At 47.9% G+C, this 23490-nt stretch overlaps 1 protein-coding gene across 2 annotated transcripts; it reads right to left on the minus strand.

The window, feature by feature from the left end:
• Nucleotides 1-7325: 7325 nt before the first annotated feature.
• On the minus strand, nt 7326-14159 carry Eif2b2 (eukaryotic translation initiation factor 2B subunit beta). 2 transcript variants are annotated; one of them, XM_052185399.1, is made up of 8 exons: nt 13936-14159; nt 13708-13828; nt 13403-13551; nt 12136-12299; nt 11011-11106; nt 10350-10487; nt 9399-9465; nt 7326-7822 (listed from the first exon to the last, which is right to left on the minus strand). In XM_052185399.1, exons 1-8 carry the CDS (start codon nt 14096-14098, stop codon nt 7665-7667), a joined length of 1056 nt encoding a protein of 351 aa, XP_052041359.1. In that variant the 5' UTR covers nt 14099-14159; the 3' UTR covers nt 7326-7664. The 2 variants fall into 2 exon arrangements, with proteins under 2 accessions (XP_052041359.1, XP_052041360.1); XM_052185400.1 differs by having other exon boundaries at nt 10327-10487.
• Nucleotides 14160-23490: the final 9331 nt, after the last annotated feature.

A 23490-nucleotide genomic window follows, 5' to 3' on the forward strand; every position in this document is an offset into this window, starting at 1 on the left:
GAGAAAGGGTGGGGAACAATCTCCTGTAGCCCAGGCTGTCCAGCAACTCAGACGTACTGAGGATGCCCATTTAACTGCAGCCTGTAATTGTCTTCACTTCTCAAGGCGAATCACCACCATACTCACCATACCAAGAATTTGAAAAAAATCCTTTTATGTCAGCCCGGTTCTCAGGATTTCAAATAAGTGATAGTACTTCTTAACAGAGTGTCAGGCGAGTTTGAGAAGGGTTGCTTCTGTGTAATTGCCAACTCCTGTTTCCCAAGAGAAGCAGGGAAGCAGAAAATGTTTTCCATGAATTATGTCTTCCTGGCTAGCCTGAGAAGCTAGGAGATAATTATCTTCTTTTAATAATTTATAATCTCATTTGCATTCATCAGCATAAAAACAACTTATTAGCCAAAAATATCTAATAGATTACTTTTATTGCCTATTAGGGTTTTATATGGTCCTTTTTAAACTCAAGGATCATAAGGACAAAAACACAATTTTCTAATATATGCTAGTAATTTTTTAAACATGTATTTATGTATGTGTCTCTGTCTGTGTACACATGTGGGCCCTGGTGTGTGTGGAAGCCAGAGAATGACTTGTGGGAGTAGATTCTCTTTTTCTACTGTGCAGGCTTTCGAGGGGGCTGCGTCTCTCCCTGGTGGATACCACACTTCAGACGAGTCGAGGGCCAGCTCTCCCGTGCTCACACCCTTGCCTGCATCTCTGCCACCTGCTGAGGTACAGGGCCAGCTCTCCACATACTGCAGCTAGTGAGGGGTGGGGCCAGCTCTGCACAGTCCTTGGACACCAACATGACTTCCAGGTTGGCCCAGATCCCATGGTCTGCCTGCCCAGACCAGGGACGTCTGCAGTCTTTAGTGGTAATAAGCGCCAGGAACATTCAGCACAGTTCCCTGCTGCTGCTGCATGGCCACAGGCCCAGACAGGGCCCTCAGCGGCTGCCTAAGCTGGTACTTCGCCGTGGCCTCACGTGGCAGGGCAGGGTGTTCATGGCAGGCTGTTCCTCTCTACCCTCTTGTCTCCAGTTCCTCCTCTCTTCGGAGGACTCAAACCATCCACTTCATTTTTCCTCTCCACCACATACTTGTACATCGTAGCGTCCTGCTGTGTGTGGGTCACCTACGTGGCAGGCCGGCCTCTGGGAGCTCTCCTCACACCCCTACAGGTTGTTTATTTTGAAAGGGATATTCTGGCTCCTGGGTGTCAATATACCTTGACATTTTTTCATCTTCATGCCTCTATTTAAATATGCACCTCTAATATACATGATACATACCTCTAAATAAATGCCAGGTAGAGGATTCCAAACCCCAGCACCTTGGCCCCGGGAGAACATCTAAGCTGTGCTGGTGTCCTTGGAGACCAGGCCACCCAGCACTGCTCCACCCACCCAGGTAATATATTTTTAAAGATTTACTATTTTTGTGTATATATGTGTGAGCATATGTGTACCACCTGTAGGTGCCTACAGAGGCCACAAGAAGGCATAGGATCCAATGGAACTGAAGTTAGAGGTCATTATGAACCACCATGTGAGTGCTGGGGACAGAACCTGGGTCCTCTGCAGGAAGAGTAAGTACTTAACTGCTGAGCCATCTCTCTAGTTCCGTGACATATTTTATTAAATAAAATAATTTTGGTTTATGGAATTTATTATTTTGTTAACTTAGTGGTTCAACTTTATGAAATGTTGTTGGTAAAGGTGGTGTTGGTAACTTCAAAATAAAAATTATGAGATGTGAAGTGTCACCATTCTTGAGAGTTCCATTTTGGCAATGTTCATCAGAATATACTGAGAAGGAACGGTGCATCCAGTGCCTCTAGCTTCAGGAGACTCAGCTTTAACCGGGAGAAGGAAACTGAGAACAGAACATGAATCACTGAAGTTCAGCTGATGCTTTGTCACTGGGCTGAGAGCAGAATTACTGTGAGACTTAAGACTGGGGTGGGGGTGGGAGGATGGTGGGGGGGGTGGGAGGAGGGGGGAGCAGGAGGGTGGGGGTGGGGACGGGGGGGTGGGGGCTGGAGAGATGGCTCAGGGTGGAAGAGTCAAAGACCTGGGGTTGATGAGCAGCACCCACCTGATGGCTCACAACCATCTGTGAGTCCAGCTCCTGACTATCAGACCCCTCATCTTGACCTTCCGGGGCACCAGGCACACACATGGTGCACAGACATATATGCAGGCACAACACTCATGCACATAAAATAAAAAAAATTAACCACCCCATCCCACCTCCTGCCCAGAAACAAAAATGCTCTGCTTAGTAACAGGAACCAGAAAAGCCAGGGCGGAAGCAGAAAGTAAACTAAATGTGGGGGAAGGAAGGGGCTCTGCCAGGACGCCAGGGGCTGGCGACAGTGGAGAGCTGCTTGGCATGCGGGCTACGGGCAGCACAGAGAGAAGCAAGGCAGAACGGGACCAGCAGTTTAGAATCTGGGCCTGAGGGGGCCGTGCAGGTGAGAGCAGGTGCAGCTCAGCAGTTCCCAGAAGCCCTGGCGGCCAAGCCACAGGCATGCTCATCTGGAGCAGAGCCATTCTGACACAAACCCAGAGCACTGCCCCTGCATCCCATCAAAGTCCAGGAGTGGGGCTGGGGAGGAAGAAGGCCAGCTTCGTAAAAACAGTGTACCCGCCCGAACAACTTGAATTCAGATCCCTGAATAGAAGCTTGACATTGTATTTGCCTGTAATTCAATTGGTTTAGGGTGGAGGTTTAGGGAGGTGGAGACAGGAGAATTCCCTGAAGGGAATCACAGGCCAAATTACCTCAGTTTACAACACAGGAACAAATGAGATCTTTCCTGCCTCAAATGAGGGAATACATGATGGACACCTGAGGTTGTCCTCTGACCTCCATACCTTCGGCAGGGTACAAAGGTGCCTTCACAAACATGTCACACAAACATATACATACACAAACATAATGTTTTAAGGGAATGGTACTACACACCTGTAATTCCAATATGTGGCAGGCTGAGTCAGGAGGATCAAGATTTATAAAGAAATGGTCATAAACCACAACAAAAAGCACATTATTAGGCTTACCGAGAGAACTGGACGGTATGTTTGCCACTTACAGACTGTGAGACAGCTAAAGGTGGGGCCAGAATGAGAGGGAAAGAAGGAAGTCTCAAGAAACTGAAATTGTAGCTATTCTGCCCCAGAGACACGCTTTTCCCTTATTCCTTCTATTTCTCTGTTCACTGGCCCATCATTTAGAAAGTGGGTTGTGTCCATTGCCTCAGAAGGTGCAGCTCAAAGGTCATCATGCGGCCCCGAGCTTTCTCAAACCCTCAGAGCATTTTTACCCTCTGCTCGCCCATTCCTTAGTGTCTCTCCCCTTCCTCTTCCACCACCTCTGATGGAGACACCTGACCAAAACTGGGACCGACTTACCTCGCCAGGTCAATGCCGAGCAGAAAGTAGCACACCAGCAGCAACCCGAGCTCAGCCAGCCTCACTCAGTTAGCCTTAAACTCACTAGTGCTTAGTTCAAAGGCAAAGAATGGCTAGTGACTAAGAGGCAGTGTGGAGTCGGCTACTGCTGTTTATCCTTTGATTTGGCTTGAGCTTAAAAAACTCGTTTAGATTTATTGATGTGTATGGGTATTTTGCTTGTATGTGTCTGTGTGCCACATGAATGTCTAGTGCCCTCAGGTCAGTGGCCAAGGAAGACAAAAGAAGGCATGAGATCCCCTAGGACTGGGGTTACAGACAGCTGTGAACCACTGTGTGGTGCTGAGAATCCAACCCAGGTCCTCTGCAAGAGCACAAGTACTGAGCTATCTCTCCAGCCCCTGGTTTGCATTTTTGTTTGGTTGTTTGAGGCAAGGTCTCTCTCTACAGTCCTGGCTGCCTCAGAGCTCAGTGTAGACCAGGCTGGCCTCAAACTCACAGAGATCCTACTGTCTCTGCCTCCTGGATACTGAGATGAAAGGCCTGGGTCACCACACTAGCCTGGTTTGCTGTTTTGAGACAAAGTTTGACTTTGTATGTGGCCCAGACTGCCTTCCTGCCTCAGCAGCCTGGGTATTGGGATTGGCAGAGTGAGCACTGTGCCCTGCCCCCTCCTCTTAGTCAATTTTGTGTGCTCCTTCCCTAGCCTGTGGACTTCTACAGATTATGAATATTGGGGGATCTGGTCAAGTATTCACTTAATTCACTACAGGCTAGTTTCTTTTCTAGGCAGGCTTGATTCTAAACGCAGTCAGGATGCCTAGGGGAGGAAGCCAATCAGGAGCCTCCCTGGCACAGCCAGCAATCCCTACGGCAGCACCTTTGTTGGGTGATGTGGAGATGGGAGGTCTTTTTTTTTTTAAAGGATTTATTTATTTATTATATGTAAGTACACTGTAGCTGTCTTCAGACACACCAGAAGAGGGCGTCAGATCTTGTTACAGATGGTTGTAAGCCACCATGTGGTTGCTGGGATTTGAACTCAGGACTTTCGGAAGAGCAGTCTATGCTCTTACCCGCTGAGCCATTCTTTATTAATGACTATGTAGCTGTGGCACAGTATCCTGGCGCAGCTGCTTGGTGCATGAGGGGACCAGTGACGTAGCTCTGTGGCAGAGCACATGCCTACCACATACAAAGCCTCAAGTTCTGTCCTCGAGAAGCAGACCACATACAAGATACTTGCAAGCCCCATTTCAAAAGACTTCTTTCGGGTTAACTTAGGTGCATATCTACTGATGGAGAATTGTTTTACGTTTTTGTAAACTGTGTATGTGTATAGCTGCGCACACATGCAGAAGATACAGACCGACTTGTGGAAGTCCGTTTTATCCTTCTACCAGGCTTGGTAGCAAGGTCGTTTATCTGGCTGAGCCCCTGAACCTACCTTTACATAAGGAGTTTCTGAGAGGTCAGGTAGACGGTATAGAGCATTTGAATTTTATCACTACCTGTTAGTATTCATGGCTAAGCGGGCCTGATGGACCACGTCGTACATATGAAAAATCAACCTCACTATAGAGCTCAGCAGTACAGCCAGCTGCCGGCAGCCTTGGCTATCCAGAGACTAATGCACGTTTTCGTTTTTTTAACATGGTTTGAAGCATGTCTATGCGCACCAGCATTTCTCCGAGGATCACTTTACACTTATTTTTTTTTTTAAATGAGAGTATGTTTTCAGACTTCTGAAGCTAAATTAAGAGTTTCTGTTCCTTATTCAAGTTCCAAGAATTATGCCTTTCCTGCCCTCTGCCCAGCTTGGAAGACAGAGACCGTGGGAATAAGTGTCTTACGAACTGCATTCGTTGTTATCTGGCGGTTTATTTGGTGTATTCGGGGAAGACATCTGCATCCGTGGCTCTTGTTTCTGTAATTCTGTCCAAGCATCGAGTTTGTTTTTTCTGGGTCCTGCCTGCAAGTCAGTGTCGTGAGATAGGCCCAGCAAGGCTTGGGGTTGCAGATCTCTGGACTTGACCCTGCCGGTGAGTGCTGCTTCCTTTCCCAGGTATAGCCCATCCTAGGAAACCGGCTTGGTACAGTTGACTTAAGTGACTTTAGTCATAGACTCTACAGCGGCATCCTGCCCTTCTCTTCTGGGCTAGAAGACAGCTTCTGTCCCACGCTCATCTGTCTCAGTCGTGCCTGGAAAGACACTGGTGCTGATTTTAGACAGAGACTGGGATGCACAAGAAGTGACATGACAAGCCAGAAACAAATTCCGAGGCCCCGACTCACTGCTGTTCTTAATCCAAACCACACAATTGTACCCAAGTGAATTGCTGATAGAGTTGCTACTTTCAGAGACAATGGCTTGTAATTGGCAGGCATACGCCACTTCATAAGAAAGCACAGGATCTTCTAGACAAGAAATAATTAGAAGTCTGAGTGAGTCAGGCAGGCTGCTCTTAGACCCGTCAGGTCAACCCTCTCTGATCATCAAAGCACAAAGCAGAGACCTCTCAAGTTGCAAACCGCCTCAAGGCCTTTCCCTTATAACTTACTTTCAACCAGTTTATCGAAGTGTGGATATCAAACTACCCCTCCAAATCACTCAGTGCCTTAGGGGTTAAATGTGAGGATTTCTATGTTCCTTCCCTCCTTCCAGACTCTGCCTCAAGAAATGAAGATCTCCCCAGGGAAATCTTTCAGAGCAGTGGGTCCTAACACGGTTTATCCCGAGGCACTTTTTCAAAACTCCATTGTAAAGCACTACACGTAAGACTGGAACCTATAGCTTGCTACGGCTGGTTTTCTTCCAACTTTTAACTCTGTATTTATGTGCAATGCTTCAGTGGAGTAAGGGTCACATTACATACTGCTTGTGTGTCCTCTCACCACCCACCCTAATTAATGGAATAGAAAGTGGATTTCCTTACAAATACCTCCCACTCTGACTGGTAACGTGAGTATGCCTTTGACAGGTGGCCTGTCACTTCCAACCTAATGGAATTATGTTAGCCAGCTGTAGCTAACTACAACCATTTGGAAGGCAGCTGTGCTCGCCACTGGGCCACCAACAGTCACTTGAGAAGCTGCACACCTGTCATGTGGGAATGTGGGTCAGGAGCAGCCTGAATTTGGAATTTGTTAAAAGTGCCCCTCTCTAGCTTTTTTAATATTGAGAACTAATGCATATCCAAGGCTGGGAAAACCAGCCAAAATGCTTTCAACTCAGACACTGCCATACAGCTGCTGCAGGAAGCTTCACCTGCAGTCTCCGCAGCGATGCTGTGCAAACACTGCATTTATTTTACCTTCTTCCTGTTGCAAGATCACAGGCTGTGATCTAGGTACCCTGATCGTAGTTTACCGTGTCCCTGTGTTCCTTCAAGCAATTCTGCACATGTCCTCAGCCTAATCAGAAAGGGAGACTTTGAACCCATCCATTCCCTTCTTCCCCAAATCTGGTGCGGCAGCCTAGAAGCGGACCCCAAGATGGCGTATATTAGGCTCCGTGGGGTTTGTCTTTTTTTTTTTTTTAATATTTATTTAATGTATGTGAGTACACTGTCCCTGTCTTCAGACATACCAAAAAGGACATCAGATCGCATTACAGATGGTCGTGAGCCACCATGTGGCTGCAGGGAATTAAACTCAGGACCTCAGGAAGAGCAGTCAGTGCTCTCAACCGCTGAGCATCTCTCCAGCCTGAGGCTCAAGTCTTAAAGCCATTACCGTAGATACTAAAGAGTTGTTTGGGGCCCTTTCCAGTTAGCTGTATGAGGAAACTATTTTTATTTCTACTTGTTTTAGGCGTTCCTCTCTGATCACAGCCCTCTATGCAAACAGAGAGAGGGGCCACACTGCTTCTCCAGTCCATTCAGGGCTCAGAACAAAAAACGAACTTGGGGAGTTTCCAGTAGCCTTTATTGGTGCAGCCTAGGAAAAGGTCTGGAAGGCATTTCTGAGCAAATACCAACCCAGCAAAAGTAGTCATGGTATGTCCAACACACCACTGAGCCAGAGGGCTGAAGTTCCTGAAACAAACACAGCCTGGTCTCAGTGCCTCCAGACTCCCCAGGGAAGCAAGCCCTGCGTCTCAGGTAAGCCCAGAAGGCAGGAGCAGTCCTGGAGCGTTCCTCACTGGGGAGGAGCAGGAAGGTAGGCGACTCTCCACTGCCCGCTGCAGCAGCACGCTGGGTCTCCGCTCCACTCTGGGTCTGAGCTGTGGCGCACAGGCCAGGCCGCATCAGAGGACATGGTCATCAGGATGGTAGAGCTCGCTCATCAGGCGGTAGATGTAGGACGGCGCGTTCCCACCAATGTTGGAGATAAAGAGGGTAATGAGGTCAGGGGGCACGTAGTCAAACACAGGACAGTGGACACTGACCTTCTCCAGAATGTCGCCTGCAAGACAGTCACATGCCAGACAGAAACTGATGACCCAGCTCTAACGTCACAGAGTACAAGTACAATAATGCGGGCATGCTAGACAGCTGTGGCAAAGCTCGAACTGGGAGAGATGGCTGCGACTCTTGTGATTCCCATGTCAACGCTTTCCAGTGGCTGAGTCGGGAGACAGCCAGTGTGAGGACCGCCAGAGATGCTGCCTCAAACCAAATCAAAGAACGACAGCAAAACCATCCTCTCTCATGTCTTTTCATAGCACTTAAAATTTAAACCCGGAACTGGAGCAATAACTCACTAGCTAAGGTACTAGTCATTCTCCCAGAGGACTTGGGTTTGATTTCTACCACCACATAGCAGCTCACAACCAGCTATAACTTAAGATCCAACAGATCCAATCTCCCTTTCCAGCTCTGAAGAAACCAGCCTTGTGCCGGGTGGCGGCGGCGACGCATGATTTTAATCCCAGCATTTAGGAAGCAGAGGCAGGCAGATTTCTGAGTTCGAGACCAGCCTGGTCTACAGAGTGAGTTCCAGGACAGTCAGGGCTACACAGAGAAACCCTGTCTTGGGGGAAAAAAAATAAAATTAAATTAAAAAAAAAAAAAAGAGAGAAAGAAACCAGCTTTGCATGTGGTACACAGACAGACGTGCAGGTGAAACACCTGTACATACACATGTATAAGAGTGTGGCTTTTTAAATTCAAATCCAAGACTTCGACCTTAAAGGTCCACTCCTCCTCCACCAACCACACTAGGTGTACTTTGACCCACTCTCCCCATGCTCGGAACAGTCCAGCCACATGACCAGCTTTCCGCAGCTGGCTAAGCCCACACATTTCATGCCCTGCAGTCCTTGGTGGCGTTCCCAACTCCTCATACAGAGCCCGCTCATTTGGGACCCCAGCAATGCCATCCGATCAGGACCCATCGTGAGTCTTAGGTAAGTCCGGTTACCACCTCCTTTTCCTCCTACACACCGGGGATCCCACACTTTCTTGCCTGCCATCTACAGTGCATGTCTGTGGAAAGAGGGCTTTACTGCCTCTTTCCTTTATTCCCTGCCCCACGTGCAGCGAGGCAGAACAGGCATTCCTCCTTCCCTTTAGCTTTCTGAGACAGTGTCTCATCACATAGCTCTGCTTGGCCTGGAATTCACTATATAGACGGCCTAGCATGGTTTTGAATTGTGATGACCTCAGCTCCCTGCTAAATGCTGGGATTATGAGCGCCACCACACCTGGCTTCAAAACTATTTAAATAAAAGGATAAGTTATTCAACTTCTAAGAAGAATCAGGAAAACATACACAGTGTTCTGTTCTTACGAGGTGTGTGCAGCTAGCTGGACTGCTGACTAGGTCGTGGCTCACTGAACAGAGCTGCCGCCTTCAGATGAGGCCTGAGAGGCACGCCCCCTTCCTGCCCCTCCCCCAACGCATGGGCATCTGGGCCACAGGTGAGTCTGCAAGTACGCATGTTTCAGATCTTGCTTCTTGGAGCAGCCAATTAACCAAAATGTCTCCTTACAGCAACACAAGCAGTATCGGATGCGCACGCACACACACACACCCATACCTTCTGTGAAAGGAAGGACTTCTTCAGGGGCCACAAACTTGTGAAATGAATCTTCTTCACTGGGGAACTAGAAAAAAAGAAAAAAAAAACTTTTTAAAAGGGATTCAGCCATTTCGCTGAATGCCTTGCTGTTGCTGTGTGGAGAGGAATGAACGGCCCACACAGGCTTTATATATAACTGCGTAAAGCAGCATCGTTCACCGAAGTTAAAGGGTGGTTCGACCGCACTGACTCAATACCCACGTAAACACGGTTAGTCAGGGGTCTGGAGAGATGCACAATGGTGAAGAGCACTTACTGCTCTCACTGTTCTTGCAGAGAACCTGGGTTTGACTCCTAGCACCCATGTGACAGTTCATGACCGGCTGTCTATCTATAACTCATGGGATGCAAGGCCCTCTTCTGACCCCTTGGGCACTAGGGCATGCACATAGTGCATGCAAAATAAACTATACTTTAAACCCTGCATCAAACAAGCAAACAAAAAGCCTAAATAAATGGGTAATTAAACTGTGGTGGAACTATACAGACATAGGTTGTTCCCATACAAAGTTTCTGTCACTGTCAAATACTATTCATTTAACAACCGCTGATGTCCAATCTCTGGAAGACAAGCCCTGGAATAATGCCACACACCCCCCCAAAAAAAGGGATTCTATGATCCTAGTTGCAAAGCTTGGCATTTCCAGAAGTGCTGGGGCAATGGACAATAGTGACACTGGACACGCAGGGCCTTTCTCTGCCCCGTGTTATTCTGACATCTGTGGAGGATTATAACTACTGATTCTGTTCCTGGCTCAAACATCTATGGCTCCGTTTAGCCTGTGGTGGATCAAACCCAGTGAGCAGGGAACAAACCAAAGGGAGCAGTTGGAGTGAGCTGAAGGCCAGAGGTGAAGCCTGCCACCTGCTCCGTCCTGTCGGTTACCGAATAGGGACCGGCTGCCACACCTGAGGACAGAGCTTGAACATGGGCGCGCACACGATGAGAGGCGTGGAGTGGTGTTTCGCTGCCAGGGCCAGAGTGTGAGTTCCCGCCACGGCCCTCAGGGAACCGTTGGCCAGGATAGTCTTCGTACCAATGATCACCTTTGAGAGGGAGGAGGAGAAGCGTGAGCTCCTTGGGCTGGAGGCCTAACAGGGCCTTGGGCCGGATGCTCAGGCCTGTATCTTAACAGCAGAGGGCAAAGGAGCCTCCTACGCTCGGGTCTAGATAGTTCTAGTTTTGACAAACATGGCATGAGATGGGAAGCTGTAACACCTGTGCTTTCCCCAGTCTTTCCTGGAAATCATGCACAGCGCTTCCCGGGAGCGCTTAAGAGCCTGACCATTTATCGCCTTCCCTTGTCCCACTCCTTGAGAGTGTGTGGGACACGGCAGCAAATCCCCACAGCTCAGCACTCTTAGCTCAGTTCTACTCCATTCTTTTCAATGCTTTAGCACCATTTAGAGGCTACTCCTAGTGAGGACGGGTGATGGGGTGAGGGGGACAAGGCCAGTTACATATTACAGGGCCTAAAGCTCACTTTGAGATGGAGCTAGAAACCTTCTCTCACCGTGGACAAGAAAAAGAAACAAGTATTCCCGAATCAGTGAACCCAGCGCTACCCACCTTGTTGACTCGAGACATAACAGCAAAAATGGCAGCATCAGTCATGACAGTTGTCTCGATCCCTTCTTTGGACAAATTGACAGCCATTTTATGTCCCTGAAACAGGAGGGAAAGGCTGGTGCTAGGACAGAGTGATACAGTGACAAGAGATGACAAATGGAAGTGGATCTAGAAGAATCTGAAACCTAGTTTCCAGGATAACCTAACTCTCTGTGTACACAGCCTGGCAAGCCATAGAGACGCTAATAAATGCTACTTCAGAGCAGCTACGAAACTGGAAATACGACTGCTTACATAATGCAAGCACAGCTGGCAAAGCAGCTCCCATCTCCTTCTTTTACATCCTTGTGTGTTTCTTAAGACCTGTTATTTACTGAAGGACTAAGTGAGATCAAAGCAAATACCAGTCACCCCCAAGGCACTATACCCTACTCTGACCCCAGGAAATAAACAGTATTTCATTTCCTAGGACCAGTAATCTACACAGATTTCTTAAACTACATTTAAATATATCTACAGCAACATGAAAATCCTTACCAATATTTTGTTTGGGGGTGTTTTGGTTTGTGGGTTTGTGTGAGTGCGTGTATGTGTGGGGTGAGGGGGTATGTGTGTGTCTTTTGTTTGTTTAGAGGCAGGTTCTCACTATTGAGCCCTTGCTTGCCTAGATTCATTATGTAGACCAGACCAAGTTGTTGTCACACTCAGAGATCCACCTGCCTCTGCCTCCCCAATGCTGAGACTAAAGGCCCGTGCTGCCAGCATGCCTCGCATGATTAACTTTTTCCTTGCTTCCTTCCTTCCTTCCTTCCTTCCTTCCTTCCTTCCTTCCTTTTCTTTCTCTCTCTCTTCTTTTCTTTTCTTTTTCTTTTGAGACAGGGTTTCTCTGTATAGCCCTGGCTGTCCTGGAACTCACTCTGTAGACCAGGCTGGCCTCGAACTCAGAAATCCGCCTGCCTCTGCCTCCCAGAGTGCTGGGATTACAGGCGTGCACCACCCCCGCCCGGCAGGATTTACTTTCTTAATGACTCAGGTCGAGCTAATCAATTGGCGGTTGGCTCAGACTCACCCGTCCTTCATCCCCTCTTCACCCTTCTTAGCGACTCCGGCAGCCGTCTGTCTTACCTGGCAGAAAGGAGCACACTCTGCGACAATGACGTGGAACTTCCTCTTGCGGGCTGCCTCTTTAAGGAAGGCCTCGACTGTTCGGGAGAAGCCAATGGTCATGATCACCTCGTTGGAGTGGATGTGCTCCAGAGCCTGGGCTGCAATGTTCTCCATTGTGCCTTCTGCAAGAACAGGTTTGCAAGGGAGAGTGAGAACGGCATGCTTCGCCCCCACAGGTGACAGTGGCTCACCAAGGGAAGCCTGCCCTTCCACAATGCCCGCCTGGCATCACCAGGCTTAGGCTCAAAGTACAACATTCCAAGTTCTCACCAGCATCGCTCCTGGGCTCCCGGACCTGCACTCCCCAGTCTGCCCCAGTTCCCGCCATCACCCCTGGGGTTCTGGTACCTAGTTTGTTTTTTGTAAATTTTATATCTTTATTCTTATTGCATGATGTTTTGCCTACATGGATATCTGTTTACCTCATGTGTGCCTGGTCCCTGTGGAGGTCAGAAGAGGGCATCAGACCCTCTGGAATACGACTTACAGGAGGCTATGAGCCACTGTGTGGATGTTGGGAACTAAACCTGGGGACTTTACAAGAGCGGCCAGTGCGCTTAACCGCTGAGCCACCCATTGCTCCAGCCCCAGTACCCAATGTTAATCTGTGAAGAACAGACTGTATCAAAAATCTGCAAGCATGGATGGAGGCGGTGTGCATATAAACTCTAGAAAGGGTGGGTATGATGCCTTAGTAGGTAAATGTGCTTGGTGGTCCAACCTGGGAACCTTAGCTCCATCCCTAGAATCCACATAAAGGTGGATAGACAAACTCCACAAAGTTGCCTTTGACCTACACACACACACACACACACTATGTTTTGAAGTCAAGATGAAATTTAGTGAAAAAGAAACTTCCAAATGAGCCTTTGGAGAATTCGTTTTCTGGTTTTATGTTTTGTTTTGCAGCCCAGGGAATGAAACCCAGGGCCTCAAATATGGTACTCTTCCACTGCACAACATCCCCAGCAAGTTCATCTGCTATAAAATAAAATAAAGACTTGCCCTAAAAGAAATCTCTTGCTTACTGTCCTTTCAAAGAGCAGATCTGTCTTGAAAGATGCAGTTACTATAGGCCTGATGTTTTCCACCCATTCCTATCAGATGGTGTTCAAACCAGAAAGAAGACCGGTAATCCCGCCTATCCCTGTCAATGAACAATTTCTGGGGAGTTGTTTCACTTGCCTGCAACCTATCTTGTCCACTTAGTGATAAGACCTCTTACCCAGTTCCACTAGCAGCTCATTAATCGCCTCAATGATGTTGGCCTTAAGTGGGGCATAATGGAAGCTGAAATCCTCGCTCAAGCCTCCGGATGTCAAGAGTTTGTGCAGGGACTCCTGCTGATCGCTCTCGTCACTGCGCCCGTGCAGTCTAAAGGAGGCAACAAGACCCAAGGAGTGATCATGGGGGCAACTGGAGCAGCTCAGCCACAGCAGAGGCTTCAAGCTGATAGAAGACTCGGTTTAACAACAAACAGCCAGCACCCCTTGGTCCCACCAAGAGCCCACCCAAGCCGCTGAGTTTGACCTGCCATACTCCTCCCGTATGATCTTGAGGACTCTCCGCACCATGTTTCCCACGGTGGTCTCGGAGGGCTGTGCGGCCGTCATCCTCCTGCCCTCTCTGCGGATCAAATCCATTAGGTCCCCTGAAACCCAAGAGAGACCGGGTAAACCGGGCAGACGAGCGGTGAGATTGAGTATCAGCTTCAGGAATAGAACGAGGATGAAAAGAGTGGGTCTGGGGCTGCCGCACCCGCGTTGTTCCAGTGGTGGCCCACGATAAGCCGGCGCAGCAGCCCCAGGGTCTCCCGAGCCATGTCCTCCGAGCTGCGCTGCCCTCCATCTCGCTTCAGAGTCTCCACGAAGCTCTCGATCCTCTCGGACAGCTCCGAGCTCTTCGCCGCGGCACCCGGCATCTCCACTACAATCCCGGGACTTGCAGAAGCCTCAATTGCCAGACCACAGTTTCACTTCCGGGGCAAGAGAGGTCGACTTCCGCTCGGTGAAGCATAATTGAGTTTGAGAAGTTGTAAGCCCGCCCCTCCCTCTGCTGAGGCCAATCAGAAACGTGTTACAGCGGAGCTGGGCGCGCCGCCGGGAAGTGACGGCTGGAAGTGGCCTCTTGGGAGTCTGCGCGCCGAGCCCGGAGGCTCGTGGGACGCTGGCCTGTCTGGTTGCTATGGGAATAGCGAGCGGTTCTCCCGCCCTGCAACCAGCAGAAGTTGCTTTCCTCTTTCCTGGCTCCGCAGCTTGCTGCTTGGCAGACGCCCTGAGTGCGCGTCCAGGGCTCGGTACGCCCAGAAAAGCGCTGCTACAAAGCTTTATGAACACGGTGTGCACCTTTTCCGATGGGTTCCATTCTCCACCGACTTTATCTTTCTTTTACCCGCTCGGTGCAAGGAATTGAACATAGGATCTCACAGGTGCTAGCTAGGCAAGTGGTACCACTATTGCTATAGTATCTATTCCTAGCTCTTAGGTTGTTGTTTGCCTTTGTATATCCTCGGCTTCGAAAGCGCTAAGGAAAGTCACTAATGAAAGAGATTCAAAGTAGACGCTAATAGGACACCAAAAATGTTGTCCTCCAAATTGGAGGCCTGCGAGTACGCGAATACATACAATGTAATAAGACCTTCCATTGATCCGAAGCTTACTAAGAATTGAAGGCTCTGTGTGTTGTGTAAGTTCTTATTCTCACGCAACTAAATGAGGTAGGTTCTCTTCCCTCAGCTTTACAAATTGAGAAAGAGATTCACACTATTTAAGCAGTTATGGAGGTAATAAGGCGGTTTTTTTTAAGACTTTCCTTACAGCTGATAAACTGCTTTCAGAGGGATTAGATCGGTATCAAAATCAAGTAAAGATAGTACAGGAAAACTGTACTTGTCATTAGCAAAAAAGAAAAAAGAAAGAACCCTGTAATTATTAGAAAAATAAAAATTATTAGAAAAATATAATACAGCAATACATTAAAAAGAGTAAGTATTTGCAATCTCTAAATAGCATATTGTTTCATTTGCTGGGGCCTGGCTCACCTGTACCTTCGCTATCAGGGCCAACTCCACTGTGTTGCTACAGCCATCGAGCCGGCAGGGCCAGCTCTCCCCACTCATGACTCCAGGATCAGCTCTCCTGGCTACTGCAGGTGGCAAGGGGGAAGAGAGAGGGCATCACACTAGTATGCCCGTACCACCTCACCCCAGACAAATGGGGCTAGCTGTCCCACACTCTGTCCTTCTGGGACAGCTCACCTGGGCCCCCTCCACCAGGGCCAGCTCTACTGTGCTGCCCAGACGAAGTACAGGGTTCACTTACCCAAGTGCTCTAGGGACAAGAGACAGGGCCAGCTTACCCGCTCTCATGACCTGAGGCCAGTTCTTCAGACTGCCTTAGGTGGCGAAGAGGGAGGGGCCATTCAGTTCCTCTGTACCCACACCACTTCATGGCAGAGGCTGGCAGGGGCCAGCTTTCTCTTGCTCTCAGCCTGGGGGCTGGCCGACCCGAAAACCCCTCAACCAGGGCCAACCCTACGGTGATGTCCAGTCAACATGCAGGCCCTCCTCCCCACTCTGATGACCCCAGGGTCAGCTTTCTGGACTACCTCAGGTGTCTAGGGGTGAGTGGGCAGGGAGCATCTCCCCCCTGCCCAGGACACCTCACAGCAGAGGAGTGGCAAGGCCATCTAACAGTGTTCCTCGTGCCTACCCACACATAAAAAAGATCCTTCAGGGTTGTTTTAATCTGCACTTTCCCACCTGCCAGTCATCCTCGTGTTCCCCACATTCATCTGCCTTCACTTAGAGTTTGTGTACGGTTGAAGCGTGTCCCTCAAAAGTTCGTTTGCTGAAGGTTTGGTCTTTTAGTGTGATGATATTGGGAAGTGGTGAGCCCTGGGAGGAGTGTGGCGTCTGAGGATGTCACCTGAGGCTGCCAACACACCCACGTGCATCCACTCAGAGAAAGCAGAGGCCGAGGAGGAATGTTGACTGCACTGCCTTTTTAAATTTATTTTTAACACCCTGTGTATTGTTGTTTCATCTGCGTGTGTGTGTGTGTGTGTGTGTGTGTGTGTGTGTGTGTGTGTAGAGCAGGGTGAGTCCCTGTGACAGAGGTGTGACACTTGTAGTTTAAGAAAGAGAATGTTGGAGCCCAATGCCCTTGACCATTGTGAACTGCCGGGTGGTTGCTGGAGTCAAACCCAATCCTCTGCAAGAACTGCCATGATCCTTATCGGACACAGCTACACATCTGTTCCAGTCACTCTGCATGCTGTGCATTCATGTCCTGGGCCTTTTAAAATGTTTACTCTATCTTCCTTACAAGAAAATTTAAAAACTGGTGTGAGAGATAAAGCATTTCCTTGGGCTCGGATTAAACTCAAGTGCTGGGATTTGAGGTGTACCGCCCCCTCACCTACACACAAATATACTCGAGTTCTGTGGTGACTGGAGTGATGGCTCGGTGGGGCGGAGCACATGCTGCTGTTTTGTAGACCCCAGGCTCCGTTCTCGGTACCCACACTGTGACACAGTGTGACACACTGTGACACACAGCTGCCTGAAGCCCTAGATAACTGGAGACCTAGATCATGATCATGGATAGGAAACCTTAGTGCTTTAAATATATCTAGTTTCCCAAGTGTGTTCTTCTAATCAAAACGCCAATGGGTGAAAAATAAATAAAAATAAACCAGAAGTTATTTCTAAGATATACAGAGAAGAGAAAAAGGACAAAACTAGTCTCGATAGTTTAAGTGACAAGATATGGGCAAGAATTCTTCCCTACTAGAGAGCAAGACTTTTTTTTTTTTTTTGAAGTATAAAGGCAGATTTATTGAGAGCAACTCTTGAGTAGGTTCACAGGTCCCAAGGACAGGGGAGGGGACAGGGAAATGGCACACCTGGGCTAAGGTAAGGGGGCTTTATAGGTCTTAGGTAAGGGGTGAGAACATGTAAGCTCAGAGCTGGAATGCTGTCCACGTGTGTCAGAAGCCGAACCCCTGGGCGGGCACTTGGTGGGTTGCCGGAAACTCTGAGATGAGGGGTGCTGACCTAGTCATTTGGGAGTCACGTGGTACCCCAAGTCCCCTTGTGGCCCTCTTCTCCCCATGCTGGTTCTGGGTCATCAGACGTATTCATGTTTTCATAAGAGTCTGCATCTTCCTCGTGACTAGGACCAGACTGAACAGAGTGGAGCTGAGGAGCTGCGTACAGGATCCCTCTCATGTCTTCGTAGGACTCGAGAGCAAGACTTTTTAAAAATATGTAAGGCAGCTGGGTGGTGGTGGTGCACGCCTTTAATCCCAGCCCTTGGGAGGCAGAGGCAGGCGGATCTCTGAGTTCAAGGCCAGCCTGGTCTACAAAGTGAGTTCTAGGACAGCCAGGACTACACAGAGAAACCCTGTCTCAAAAAAAAAAAACCAAAAAAAAAAAAAAAAAAAGTAAGGCAATGTTTAGGAAACTGGCATTTTAGTGTAGGATGAATGTAGTACTGAGTCAGAACAGGTCCCCAAACAGACACACATGTTCTGGAGACCTGACAGCCAACAGTAGCATCTTAGAGATCACTGCAGAAAAGAACGGTGAGAGAAAGGTGAATTGCTTTTCATGAACGTCTTTCATCCCCCACAAAAATTAATTCTAATTTATGTATTCAGACAATTTCCTTAAATGTTTAGATTAGAAGATTGCTAGGAACCTAGCTCAGTGGAGAAATGTACACGAAACCCCAGTGTGACCCCTCACATCATAAACTATAAACATAAATAAAATAGAGGAAAACACAGGAGACTGTGTTTTCAATTTTGGATTAGGGAAGGCTTTCTTAAGTTACAGAGGAAGCCAAGGCCTACGTGGGGTTTGTAACTCGGTCAGTGTTATACATCATCGCTCAAGCTGTCTGTGTGACAGAACCGGGAGTCACCTGGGAAGACGGAACCTCAATTAAGAAATTGCTTATATTAGATTGTCCTTGGCCACTTCTATGAGGCATTTTCCAGGAACTCACTCTGTAGACCAGGCTGGCCTTGAACTCACAGAGATCTGCCTGCCTCTGCCTCTCAAATGCCAGGACTAAAGGTGTGCTAGAGCTCACCCAGCTTCACTTGTTAATAACTGAAGCAGGAGAGCCCCGCCCACTCAGGGCAGTGCCATCCATAAGCAAGTGGGCATGTGGTATAAGAACGGAGCTGGACAACTCCAGGAAGCAACGCACCGAGCAGCCTCCGCCGTGGACTGCCTCAGCGTCTGCTTCATGCCTTGCTGTTTGTCTTTGGTTTGGTTGTGTTTTGTTTTTGACACTGTGGAGCCCTGACTGGTGTGGAACTCACGATGTGTTCCAGGCTGGCCTGGAACTCATAGAGATCCACCTGTCTCTGCCTCCCCAGTGCTGGAATTAAAGACATACATACATCACGATTCTGGGCTCCATTTATGATTTTTAAATGGAGCTTTCTTGTCAATTTCAGCCCCACGTTCCTGGTATTATCTTCCTCTAGTACGTTTGTGAGATCTATCTACACACTAAGGATATGGCACGAGTGTCACAATGCTGCATGGGAACTTTGCCTCTGTTCTCACATGGTTTTCAGATGAGATAAGCCTTTGATGAAATAATTTTGGAAGATACCAAAAGAGTTTCCGATATTAATTTCTACCCTCTGATTTTCATGGCCATCTTTAGAAATGTTTCCTTTTACATGTGTGTGTTCTTTGTGTCTGTGCATGTGCACATGTACAGGGGTGTACGTGCTTCCTGTGTATGGGCTCGTGGGAGTCAGAGGCTGGCAATGGCCGTCTTCCTCAGTCACTCTCCACCTCATTTTTGAGACCGGATCACTCATTGTACTTGGGAAGCATTGATTTGGTGGGCTAGACGGCCAGTGAGCTCCCGGGAGTCACCGGTCTCTGATCCTCCTGACTACCAGATACCTGTGCCATGATACCGGGCTTTCGTGTGGGTGCTGGAGACCCTAAGTCAGGGCCTCATGCTGGCAAAGCAAGCACTTCACTGAAAAAGGTTCTTTTTCCAGCCCCAGAAATTTATCTTAAACAATAAGACAAATGCACAATTAATAATTGACAATAATCTTTCCACTGTCGTTTATAATGAAAAAAGAAGCAAAACTAGCCAACAGGTTCGTTTCGTGGGTAAAGGCACTTGTCACAGGTCAAGCCTGATGACCCAAGTTTGGTCACTGGAACACATATAAACGTGGAAAGAGAGAACAGATTCCATAAGGTTGTCCTCTAACATCCCCTGCACATTGTAATGCGAGTGTGCCTTCATACACCTTACACACATGAATAATACATGATATAAAAACTGTAAATATGGCCGGGCGGTGGTGGCGCATGCCTGTAATCCCAGCACTCTGGGAGGCAGAGGCAGGTGGATTTCTGAGTTCGAGGCCAGCCTGACCTACAGAGTGAGTTCCAGGACAGCCAGGGCTACACAGAGAAACCCTGCCTCAAAAAAACCAAATCAAAAAAAAAACTGTAAATATAAAAAAATTAAGGGTTAGTCTTGAACATTACTGTATAGCTGTTTCAATGGTATGTATTTTAAGGGAATACTGGGGCCAGCAAAAGCCAGTGGATAAAGCGCTTGACACAGAAGCCTGGACACCTGTGTTTGGATCTCCAGAGCCACTGTGAAAGTGGACGCAGCGGCAACACACCCATAATCCCAGTTCACCTTCAGGTCAGCATCAGGGCGATCTGCAGACGCTCACAGGCCAGCGAGCCTGAGTTCTGCAAGGGCAAAAGGATCCTTTCAAAAAAAGGTGGAAATTCAAAGATGAACACCCAAAAGTTGTCCCCTACCTTCACACACACACACACACACACACACACACACACCTTATACACAAACACAAAGAGTAACAACTTGAGAAATAAGAACTGTTGGCAACATATGGAGTTTTAAACCCAGGTTGCATGTGAGTGCTCTTTTTGGTTCGGTTTGTTCTTTAGATGGTATCTCATATGTATCGTACTGACCTCAGACTCGCTGGAGCTGGAGCTGGCCTTGAACCCTGTATCCTTCTGCCTCTTTTTCACATGTGCTGGGATTGCGGACATACACTACAGTGCCCATCACTGCACCTTTGCACTCGAGAATAGTTCATAAGTCTCTTCAAAAACTAAAATGAATCGGATGATGGTGGTACACACCTTTAGCGACAGCACTCTGGAGGCAGAGGCAGGCAGAGCTCTGTGAGTTTGAGGCCTGTAAGTGTAAGGTCTACAGAGTGAATTCCAAGACAGCCAAGGCTACCCAGAGGAACCCTGTCTTGAACAACCAGAGAGCAAACAAACAATTAGAATGGATTTGATTAACTCAACGATTGAGTTGTGACCTTTTAGTCTAGACAAAGAATGTCACGTTGGAACTTGTACATGAATGTTTATGATGCTTCATTCATAATAGCCGAATCCTGGAAAATATCCAACTATCTACCACAGTTGTCAGATATTAAAGTAAACTGTGCTACCTCTGTGCCAGAGAATAGAACTTGGCAACCTAAACATTGCTGCATGCAGCAGAGGAGCCCGAGGAAGTACTCTCTGGGTCAGAAAGATGACTCAGTCATTAAAGTTGTGGGAAGACCTGAGTTTGACACCAGGACTTATGTAATTACAGCATGTGTTATAATCCCGGGGCCTAGGGGGAGCAGACAGGAGCACCCCTGCCTGGAGCTTGCTGTCAGCCTCTATGGTAGCTGGTAAGCTCCAGGCCAATTGTAAGGAGGTAGATTGCATTCCTGTGGATGACACACAAGTTCTTCCTGGTTTACATGTACCTGTCCACACAGGCACCCATGCATGCCTGAGATATATGTCACATGTGTCACTGTCACTGTGTAAGATTCGATAAAATGACCTTAGAAGGGTGTGCGTGTGTGTGTGTGTGTGTGTGTGTGTGTGTGTGTGTGTGTGTGTGTGTAAGGACGGCCTGAGAATCTATGATTATTTGATAATACTTTTTATTTTTATTTTTCTGCAGTGCTAAAAATTATCCCAGAACCTCACCTGTTAGATAAGGCCACCCACACTTTCACTAAGCTGTGCCACCGGCTCCCCAAGAAAATATTCAATTAGAATTTATAAAATGGATCCACACATGGATGAAAACTAGAACATATTCTGTTTAGGTTTGGCCAAGCTTTAAATCATGTATTTATTACTATTGTATGTATGTCTAACATGTGGACACACAGGTGACATGGTGCATGTATGGAGGTCAGAGGGCACCTTTCGGGAGTCAGTTCTCTCCTCTCATCATGGATTCTGGGCCCTGAACTCAGACCACCAGGCCTGTGTGGTAAGTGCTTACCTACTGAACTGGATCACTGACCCAGCAGTCAGGGTTGGTTTTATTGTTATTGTTGTTGTTTAGATTTAACCTATAATTGTTTTTGTTTGTTTTTTCGAGGCAGGGTTTCTCTGTATAGTCCTGGCTGTCCACTCTGTAGACCAGGCTGGCCTCGAACTCAGAAATCTGCCTGCCTCTGCCTCCCAAGTGCTGGGATTAAAGGCATGCACCACCACTGTCCAGCAAGATTTAACCTATAATTGTTAAATGATGCTATATTAACATGAATTTGGGGGTGTACATGTGTTCATATTTGTGCATGTGCACATGAATGTAAAGGCCAGAGGTCAACATTAGAAGTCTCTCTCAATCACTCTTGAACCAAAGCTTGCCAACTTGGATACACTGACTGGACAGTGTGTCTGCACAGCAAGTCCCAAGGAGGCTCCTGTCTCCACCTCCCTAGTGCTGGGATGAGGGGGGTGCGGCAACGTTTTAGTGGATGCTGGGGATTAAACTGCAGTGTTTGTTTGTTTGTTTGTTTGTTTGTTTTAAGAAGCAGGGTACAAAAATAATCAACTTGACACAGGCTAGAGTCGCCTAGAGGAAGGAACCGAAAAGAGAAAATGCTTTCTTGTTGGGTGGTATCTTACACCTTTAAGGCCAGCACTTGGGAAGCAGAGACAGGAAGGCAGATCTCTGAGTTTGAGGCCAGCATGGTCTACAGAGAGAGTTCCAGGGCAGACAAGGCTACACAGAGAAACTCTTGTCTGAGAGAGAGAGAGAGAGAGAGAGAGAGAGAGAGAGAGAGAGAGAGAGAAGAGAAGGGGGGAATACTTCCATAAGATCAGGCTATAAGCAAGCATTTTCTTAATTAGTGACTGATGGGGGGAGGACACAAGGGCACAGCCCACCATGGTGGTGCCACCCCTGGACTGGTGGTCCTGGGTTCTATAAGAAAGCAGGGTGAGCAAGCCGCAAGCCATGAGGAGAAAGCCAGTAAGCAACAGCCCTCCCTGGCCTCTGCCTCAGCACCTGTCTCCAGTCTCCTGCTCTGTTTGAATTCCTGTCCTGACATCCTTCAGTGATGGAGTGTGGATTTGGAAGCACAGGCCAGATAAACCCTTTCCTCTCCAGGTTGCTCTGGTCATGTTTTTGTTCATTAGATCAATAGGCCCTAGCTGAGACACCAGGCATGATGTGTCTGTGTGTGGATGTTAAGAGAGTCTCACTAGTGTGGTTACAAGCTTATCAAATCCTTAGTTTCTCCCAAACCCTTCTTTTCCATTTCTTTAAAGTAGTCTAATAGAATTTTAGCTGGGCAAAATGACCACCTAGAATAAAGACTGCATTTCATAGTCTGAAGCAGATAGATGTGGCTGTGTGGCTGTGTTCTTGCTGATGGGAAGGCAGTGTGTAGCTGCTTCTGGGACCTTCCCTAGGAGGATGCTAGAATGTGTCTCTTCCATATCCATTTCTGCTCGGCCGACTGAGATGACACAGATGTAGACACAGTGTCGGGAGCTGGTGGTTAGCATGTGCTGGCAGCCATGTGGGCTGGTGCCATGGGGGCACCGAGGCCTCCGAGGAGGAGTGTTCCCAAACCAGCCTGGACCTTACGCAGCTGAGAGCAAATCAAACCGGGTTTCTTTCAAGTCGGTGATGTTCAGGGTTCCTACCTTTTTGCAGTTTACACCAGATCTGATACATCCAAGAGTGGGTTGGCGTTTTGTTTTGTTTTTAGTTTATGAACTGTCCTGCATTTCCCAAAGCATGTCCAATGAACATAGTCCACTTACAACCAAAAGTAGAAGTTATTTGATAGAAAACAAGAAAAGCAGTTCTTCATCAGGCCCTTTCTCTCAACTGGAAAAAAATATTATCTTGATAGGATCTTCTAGCTCTTGAGTGTCCCTCTTCCAACGTTCTGACAATTATCTCTGTCAGGTGCATTTCCTGTGATTCATAGAGATTGTGGTAGACAAATGACAAC

This window comes from Apodemus sylvaticus, chromosome 6, assembly GCF_947179515.1.
Source record: "Apodemus sylvaticus chromosome 6, mApoSyl1.1, whole genome shotgun sequence".
Taxonomy (NCBI): domain Eukaryota; kingdom Metazoa; phylum Chordata; class Mammalia; order Rodentia; family Muridae; genus Apodemus; species Apodemus sylvaticus.

Bases quoted from the DNA above. Each gene is read 5' to 3' on its own strand.
- Eif2b2 (XM_052185399.1), bottom strand. From the start codon at position 14,098: ATGCCGGGTGCCGCGGCGAAGAGCTCGGAGCTGTCCGAGAGGATCGAG. The intron at 13,829-13,935 runs GTGCGGCAGCCC...CTTGGGTTTCAG, and splicing joins CCACCACTGGAACAACGCGG to GGGACCTAATGGATTTGATC. The intron at 12,300-13,402 runs GTAAGAGGTCTT...CTGTTCTTGCAG, and splicing joins TGAGCTGCTAGTGGAACTGG to AAGGCACAATGGAGAACATT.